The sequence below is a fragment of the Mus pahari genome, chromosome 17, assembly GCF_900095145.1.
Source record: "Mus pahari chromosome 17, PAHARI_EIJ_v1.1, whole genome shotgun sequence".
NCBI classification, from domain to species: domain Eukaryota; kingdom Metazoa; phylum Chordata; class Mammalia; order Rodentia; family Muridae; genus Mus; species Mus pahari.
Window position 1 is genome coordinate 43,634,827 of NC_034606.1, and position 8,811 is coordinate 43,643,637.

Genomic DNA, 8,811 nt, shown 5'->3' on the forward strand with positions numbered 1-8,811 from the left:
TGAGCATCCCTTCAGCATCCCTGTCTCTGGTAAGGGAGTCCCCGGGAGGGTGGCTGAGCATCCCTTCAGCATCCCTGTCTCTGGTAAGGGAGTCCACGGGAGGCGCCGGCAGATGAGGAGGAAGCAGGCTGACCCACATTTACAGCTCCCAGAGCACCTTGCCCCTTACCCAGCTCCCCCAACACCCGCCCCCAACCCGTGCCACCCACTCTACCTGCCGGTCTTGTCCGAAAGATCAGGGGCTGGCTCCAGGGACTCCACGTCCTGGTTTTGCCTCGTTGAGCTATGACCCTCACCTGGACCTCATAGGAGGTGCTAGGGATAAGCATCTCCAAGAAGAGCCACTGCTGCCTCTGCTTGAGGCTTAATACAGATGCATCCTAGGTAGAGATGGGTACCAGCTCAGCTCCACTGTCCACCTCGCCTCCCACAACTAGGTTAAGAGGCTAAACAAGCAGCCTCTTCCCCAGCTTTCCCAAAGGCTCCCTGACTCACTGGCAACTGGAGCCGAGTCCCAGGGTCACCCTTCTTTCCTCCCCTTACAGTCCACAGGTAAGTAAGGGACAAGTGTGCGGATGGCAAGCCTCAGTCCCCGTCATCCTGTCCCGTCCCCCCACCCCCACCCCCGCCACCCCATCCCCTGCAGCCAGGGAACACACTGCACTTGGAATGTGGAAAAGCGGCTGCCAAGCCTCACAGGCCGCCTTACCCTAAGGGACGACATAGATATGGAGCCAGAATTAACCCCAAGCAGTAAACGCATGAGCCAAGCAGGCACTGAGAGACCATGCAGGAGGACCAGGCTGAATCAGCGGCACACCAGCATGTAGAAACAGACAAGGGTAGACACCAGAACAGGAAGGTGTAGAGACAGAGACTTGGCCATTCCTCACCTCCCAGCTATGGCCCAGAAGACGTCTACGGGCCTCAAATTCCAAGTATGATTCAATGTAGTGAGAGACCTGGGAGACCTTCCAGCTTATGTTGCATCTCTGGGTTTCAATGTGCAGGACTTGGAGGGAATGAGGGGCCACCAGGCGAACTGCAGACAGAAGACAGGAGGGAGCAGATACCATGGACCAATCGGTATGATACCAAGAACTTGCCACCAGTTTCCACCACACAATATCCCAGCACCAACTCCTCCTTCGCACCTGTTACTTCTCCTCTACACCTGCTTCTTCTCTGCACCTGCTGTGCCTCATTTCTGCACCTGTGCTTTCTCTGCACCTGCTGTCCCTCCTCCTCTGTACCTGCTGCCCCTCCTCCTCTGCACCTGCTGCCCCTCCTCCTCTGCACCTGCTGCCCCTCCTCCTCTGCACCTGCTGTCCCTCCTCCTCTGTACCTGCTGCCCCTCCTCCTCTGCACCTGCTGTTCCTCCTCCTCTGCACCTGCTGTCCCTCCTATGCATCTGCTGTCCTTCCTCCTATGCACCTGCTGTCCCACTTCTCACCTGCTCTCCCTCCTCCTCTGTAACAGCTGTCCCCCTCTTCTGAATGTGCCCCCTTTCTTCCCTTTCTCACATCCCACTGTGAACCTGTTCTGTTTCTTCCTCCATACCTACCTACTTCCCTCTTCCTCTGAGCCCACCCTACCACCGTTTGAACCTTTTTCTCTCCCTCCTGGCCCCTGTTCCTCTTCCTCTGTATCCACTCCTCCTCATTCCTGTGCTCAAATGGCCCAGCCTTCCCCAGCCATGCTTCACCCCTTATATCCCTTGCCCTTGTTCTGCCTAAAGGGGGACCATTAAAAGAGTAAATCTATAGGGGTTCTTCTTCCTTCTGTGCCCATGCTCCTCCTGGGATGCCTGAGTATGGGACGTACCATGCCAACAGAGCTTTTGGTACCCAAGGCACTCTTCAGGAGTGACTAATCAACTGCTGAGTGATTGGCAGGCAGCCTTGTTCTGCTTGAAAACTGATCTGAGAGCTGTGCAGGCACCAGCTCATTTACCTTATTTTATCCATGTATCTGTATTATTGATGTATTCGTATTTATATGAATACATTTAAATAAGACATAAATTTAAATAATTAGAACATGTAACTATAATTACAGAGCCTCTCATATAAATTTATATCCATGTATCCCATTAGTATATATATTAAATGTAAATATAAATTATAAACAGCTATGATTCATTTCTCAATTACACTATTTATCAGTATAGTTGTTTATTAATATTTGTGAGAGTGTGCTGGCACAAGCTTGGCAAGTGCTCTACCTGCAATCTTGAGAGTCTGTGTACCCACAGAGCACTAGTTTTTGTCCTGTGTCTTGAATGCTGAGCAGTTTATATATCTCAGCATTCCTTCCTGTCACAAGGACCTCAATTATCCCCATTCAACAGAGAAGAACACTAAGGCCCCAGATGTGACCTGCCAGCCTGAGGCATCAAGGCAGGGCTACAATTTGAATTCTGCCTGGATTTCCCTCTTTGCCCCTTCTCTTCTCTAATGGCCCCTAGAGGTTGGAAAACACTCCAGCAGGGAGACAGACCCACACCTAGGTGAGAGCTGAAGTAAGAATCTTCCAGGCAGGCGTGGGGCCAGGCGGGAAGGTCAGAGCTGGGGGGAGCTTTTCAGGGAGGCACAGGGACAGACTCAGAGACTCAGACCCACACACCAGGTTCCATACTCACGGTTGTCAAAGGGACGGAAGTTGCAGGTCTTCACCCTGCGCCAACCCTTCTCTTCCCAGCACACCACACTTATGTCCAGGAGGTCCACGGAGGTCAGTGACTGGGACTGCAAGGGAGAGGCAGAGGTGTAGCTGCCAGAAGCCATTGAGAAAGGGGGACCATTAAAATGTCAAGGCAAGGATATGCTCTGCCTTTACCAAGCTATCTAAGGCAGGGGTAGCCGATGTCTCTCACCAGCCTGGTTGTGTTTTTAGCTCCACGGGCCACACGCACATGGTCTCTGTCACAACTCAAGGGCCACGTTCCAATAAAACTTTATTTACAAACACAGGCAGCAGGTAAGTAGGCTGCCAGGATTAGGAGGAAGTTCCCTGCCACATGAGAAATGCAAATAGCCAAGTCCCCAAGGACAGCCATAGGCAGAGTTAGACCTGGTCAATAGCCCTGACTCTTCTGGAAGGCGATGTCTAGCTGCTGAGTGTGCCCCAGGCAGCCGCTGCTCACAGCTTGCTGATGAGCACAGTAGCTCCTTCCCTCTGAGACCACTCGGCTTGACGGCAGGATGTGGGTTCACACAGGGCCATTGCCGCCACAGCTCCTCAGAATGACCAAAGCTTAGAGAAGAATGGCCGCCCCCCCCCTCCCACCCCGAGTAGGTAGCGAGAGGAGAATCAGTGTCGGGCCACGGTAGGACCATGCTCTGGGGCTCTGGGACAGGGTGGTGATTTGCAGTCAGAGCTTTGAGGCCTGGCCCTTCCTACCTGCACCAGCCTTGACCCTCATCATCAGAGTTCCCTGACTAACCAATCAGCCGGGCACTGCATCCTCCCACTTCATGGAGGGCGCTGCCCTCATCTCTCACAGCTGCTACCAGCTCAGGCTCGCCCACTTAATGATAGCACGACTTGGTTATTATTGTTACAGATGGTCTGAGTGTATCCCCAGTACAAGCCTGCTGGGAACTTCTGTCCCCTCTTCTCTGCATAGATTACCTCATTGACCTCTCACTACCCCCTGAGACAGACATATACTATTGCCATTCCCATCAGTTAGCCCAGGGGACTGAAACACAGAGAGGGTTGGTTAGGGACTTGCCTAAGGCCACACAGCTAAGAACTAATCAGACCATGATGGAAGCCAGTTTCCTGCAAAGCTCCCAGATTGGCATAGCCAGAGGCTTACCAGCTGCATTGTGTATCTCCCCTCCTCTTTCTTTGAGAAAATGTGAACCTGCCAACACAGCCTGGACTCCCCAGGGCAAACCCTGGCACTGCCCTGCCCTTGCCCTGCCCCTGACCAGAGGGTTTGAGGAAAAATTTAAGTTACATCCACCTGGTCTGAACCTGAGAATATGCAAGAGGCAGCTGAGCAATATGGAAAAGCCACCAGAAGCCCGTAGGCCTGGGGTCAACCCCAGCTCAGCTGTCAATGGCTGGGTGACCTTGGCAGATATCATGTCTCTCTGAAAATTAGATGCAAGGAGACAAAATCATCAGGGTCTACTTAGGACTCTCAGCATCTCCTCTGTCCTAGAATGACCCTTTGAGGGAGCTTCCATTTTCTTTCCTATTTTATGAGTAACGGAGGCCCTGAAGCTGCCCAGGGGCACTGAGCTATTGGGAGGTAGCACCAGGGCCAGGACGCTCAGCGACAGCATGCCACTGTCCGCTAGATGCTGAGACCTCAGCCGGAGTCTGGCGTGACTTCCGTTGTCTGGGATGCAAAAGGGTGGCAAGACCCACAAGGAGAGTGGGGGCGACCGCTCATGAAGGGGCAGCACGGATACAGACCCCACACCTCAAAACCCCCACTTCCTGTTCCTCCCTCTCAGCCCAGAGGGCCTGGTCTACATTACCAGGTTGATGCTTGCAGAGGTCTGGGTCCACCTCGAGGCCTCAGCACACAGCTGAAAGGACTTGACCACACACACACACACACACACACACACACATGTACACACATATGTACACACACATGTACACACATGTACACACACATGTACACACATGTACACACACATGTACACACATGTACACATACCTGCACACACTGCTACTCATACTACTTACGTCTGGGAGCTGCCCGAGAATCAGGTTGCAGGCCCAGGATGTCTGCCTCACGAGAGTGAGCTCACAGGTTTTGTTCCAGTGTCTTGCAGAACAGAAAAGTCACATCAGAAAGCAAGACAGGGCCACAGAACCATCCAAGGACCCTTCTCAGGCCCCACTGTGCCAGAGATGGCAGCACAGTAGGCAAGCGGCCAGCTCCCCACCCCAGCCTGGCCTCCCAGCAGCCAGAGTGACCAAGAAACACAAGTCAATTCAGCCCCACCCCTGCCTGAGAGCCCCTAACCTCCAGGCAGCTAAAGTCAGCCTGAAGAAGCTTCTGGCTCCCCAGATACTTCCCCAGGCAAGGTAACTCCACAGCTGCCTGCGGGGTCTCCCAAAATACCAGATTACTATAAAAAACAAAACAAAACACCCTTAGGAAGCACTAAGTACACACCCTGATTACCTCTTCCATGAAGTCTAACCTCACATGAATTTGGGGACAGCCACATGACCGAGTGTCTGAGCCTGGTGCTAGCCACTGTGGATCTCAAGCCCAAGATTCCACAACTTGGAGGTCCCACAGCCCTGAGGTCCTGGCGAGACCAGGCCACACTCACCGCAGGTCCGACTTGGCATGGATGTGGCAGGATGTGACATTCAGGGCCTCTTCGTGGCTCCACATGCAGGAGACGTTGGCTCTTGAGTTATAAAAGCACTCAAGATGGGAACAGTCTGTGGGCAAAGTGGGGTGTGAGTGGCTGGCTACGGGACATACATGGCCTCTGGATATGTCTACTACCTTGCACTTGGCACCCTGTGCCTGCCCCAGGGAGAGGTAGGGGACTCAGCTGGGAAGTAAAAGAATTTAAGTTCATTTCATTGCCGTGTGTGTGTGTGTGTGTGTGTGTGTGTGTGTGTGTGTGTGTGTTCATGTGCATGTATGTAGATACACATGCCACAGATACCATGGTACGTGTATAGAGGCCAGAGGACTACTTTGAGAGATCAACTCTCTGCTTCCACCACAGTATCTGGGAAATTGAACTCAGGTTGTCAAGTCTGTGGGGCAAACCCAGTGAGCCACCTTGCCAGCTCATCCCTGACTTGTTTTTATGTGAGTGTTGGGATTCTGGACGCCAGTTCTCATGCTTGTACGCCTGTGCCAGGCACTCTGCCCACTGAGCCACCCGTCACAACCCCAATTCAGACCCATTTCAAAGGGAAGACACAGAGCGCCTATCCATGGCCAAGCAGGCCCCATCAGCAGCCTTTGCGTGTGTCTGGGAGAAGCCTATGCAGGCTCAGGAAGATGGATACCTGCCCTTGGGTCCCATTGTCTTATCCCTCTTCGCTCTACCTCCCGGGCAAGATGGACCTCCTCTCTGAAGCAGGAATCTGGGATGTGACCTCCCACCGGGGAAAGTACGGACATCGAAGTGCCGGATCCTCACCTTTCACTGCTGCAGACGCCCAAGGTGTAGCCAGGAGCAGGAGGAAGATGTAGAGGGCCAGACGCCAGGAAAGAGCTATGGCAGCCATCACATCCAAGAGGAGCTGAGGACGCAAACCCTAAGTGGGGAAGGAGAGCAAAGTGAGAACAAGTCAGAACCCCCCACTCCACTTCCCCCCACCACACTCCACTTTCCCCCCCACCACACTCCACTTCCCCCCCACCACACTCCTGTGGACGTTGTACATCGTGGTGCGCACTAGGCTCCGCACCACGATGTACAACGTCCACAAGCAGTCCACTTCCCCCCTTCCACTTTCCCCCTCCACCCAGCCAGAGCAGCTCAGGCCCAAGCTCTCTCTCTCACTGAGCTCCCTCCCTTCCTCCAGAGGTGCCTAAAATGTCAGACCAAACCAGTCCTTACACAGACTCTGTTTTCTCTATGAATGACCAACCCATCACAAGAAATTGATGGCAGTAGGAAGTCACACAAGGAGTTCCTAGGGGCAGTCACCGACTCTCCACAGCACGGTGTGAATGAGGTGTCTCCCACCCGAAGTGTCTTCGGCAGATGCCCACCCCATGTACCCAGGTGAGGTGAAGCGACAGCGACTCAGCTCTGTGAGCACTGCACAGATGACTGGACAGCCAAGACCCCGGAGTGACTAATAAGTGGGAAGCATCCACATCATAGCGGTTCCGGGAAAAGGAGTCGCTCGGGCCCCATGCAGGATAGAGACCAGCTCGAGACTTTAGCACGTGACTTAGAAGAGTGTTCAATTTGAAAACACACATGCACACATGCATGCTCGCACGCACGCACGCACACATGCCTGTACCTGTGTATATGAGTCATAGACAGTCTATAAGGACAAGGACGTTTGGATTCCATTCATTCCTGGGTCTCTGACCTCCAAACGAATACCTATCACCGGGCTACCAAGAGCACCAACTTCAGCCCTGAGGAGCACGGAAGGCAAGACTGTGCCCTGCCTTAGGTGGCTCTCGAAGTCCACACAAGCTGGTGGCTTTGGTCTGGTCCTCCCAAAGCCTCTCTGGACTTGTCCTTCCCACATTGCCCCCAAGGCTCCTGGCATCCTTTAAGACCCATTTCCTGTTCTCCTTTCTGCTAGCCCTGCGGTACTCCCCCCTGGTTTCCCCCATGAAGGAAGGACAATCTACCTTGGGTTGCTTTTCCTCCCTCTGGCTTGACATCTACCACACTGCCAAAGCAGAATGCCCACTCCAAACTGCTGACCTCGGAACACAGGAGGCCCTCAATAAATGCCATGCACCAAAGGACTGTGCTCAGGGGTCTGTGGGAGAGCGAGTGATGGGCGGTGGCCGGGTGACTGTGCTTGCCGGGCATGTTCACCGAGTGCTGCCCAGGCCTTGCGCCCAGGCCCTCATGCTTCCAGCTACTCTATGCTGCCCAGCAGCTCAGCAGCTGTTTGGTGTCTTTGCTATGCAGACAAGGAGACCAAGGTTCCCAGGGCCAAGTCTACAGAGCTGGGGTTCCACCCTGGACCTCCCTTCTCCTGGAGGATCAGCTCTCTGCAGGTGCTTGGGTAAAGAGGGAGCCCTAACAGGTTCTTGCAGAGCCCAAGCAAGGGGCCTTCCCCAGCCCCTCATGAGCCCAATACAAGCTGAAGCACTCTAGGTGTTCAGTGAGGCAGCAAGCCAGGTTAGACCCAGACATCTGAGCAGCCTCATGATGGGGAGGTTGGGGTGAGGGGGAGCATAACCCTGGGGGAGAGAAAGAGGGATGAAAGGGGCAAGATTATAGCCAGGCCACAAGCCACAGCCCCAAACAGAGAATGCCTAAGAAAAGGCACTCAAGCCTGCTCCCCACCCCTGGCTGAAGAGGCACAAAAGCATCCACCCATCATGGACAGGGTTAGATGGAAGAGCATATGGAAGGTTCTGGAAGGGTCAGGCTAGGGGGCGGGGTAGCTTCAAGCAGTCATGGTGGTTGTAGCTCCCTTCAGCAAGAGGGAAACTGAATCTCTGGGAGACTAAGAAAACCACCCCAAAACCACACAGCACAAGGCCAGCCTCAGGCAGAGCGAGCACAGCCCAAGACCTCAGAGTCCCAGGCACTGTCCCCTGAGGCTCACCCACGCATGCCCTTCACAACCACCAGACGTTCATATCCCTGACTCATATGTCTCCGCTGAGGCCCTAACGAGGTCTGTCATCCCACAGGCCCAGGCTGCTCTAACTGGGTCACCTGATTTCCAGTACAGTGGTGATGCTGACGGAGGAGGGTCAGCCCTGAGTGACAGTTGTGGCACGCTCCCTGCGTCAGACTGACCCACACATGTCACAGCACAAGAGCAGGTTCTATGACTGACTGCTCCTTCCCTATGGGAAGATCAAGGCCTAAACCAGCCTGTTTCCCAGGATAAAGGTTCCAGCGCTGGGGCAGTCCAAGGCCTCACAGGTCTGTGAGGTATAGGGTCCACTGAGGGAGGACAGCAAGCAAGAGCTTGTCTGTCAGACCTGCTGGCCTTTGATCTCAGAGATCCTGTCTCTGGCTACCTCTCCAGAGACACACACATCACAAAGATACACACACACATACACACACACACACATACACACACATACACACACATACACATACACACACATACACACACACACACATACACACACATACACACACA

At 53.8% G+C, this 8,811-nt stretch overlaps 1 protein-coding gene across 2 annotated transcripts in view; it reads right to left on the reverse strand.

The window, feature by feature from the left end:
• Positions 1 to 8,811, reverse strand: part of Il2rb (interleukin 2 receptor subunit beta) — a 15,143-nt gene that overhangs the window by 5,318 nt on the left and 1,014 nt on the right. Inside the window, exons 1-7 of one of the 2 annotated variants that reach the window (XM_021217108.1) lie at positions 8,260 to 8,350; positions 6,144 to 6,261; positions 5,310 to 5,424; positions 4,711 to 4,792; positions 2,642 to 2,747; positions 894 to 1,042; positions 215 to 380 (exon numbers count right to left, since the gene is read on the reverse strand). In XM_021217108.1, the coding sequence (XP_021072767.1) occupies positions 215 to 380; positions 894 to 1,042; positions 2,642 to 2,747; positions 4,711 to 4,792; positions 5,310 to 5,424; positions 6,144 to 6,231 (706 nt within the window). In that variant the 5' untranslated portion in view covers positions 6,232 to 6,261; positions 8,260 to 8,350. Of the gene's footprint in view, positions 1 to 214; positions 381 to 893; positions 1,043 to 2,641; positions 2,748 to 4,710; positions 4,793 to 5,309; positions 5,425 to 6,143; positions 6,262 to 8,259; positions 8,351 to 8,811 lie in introns of those variants that run through there. The other variant, XM_021217107.1, reaches the window with a different exon arrangement.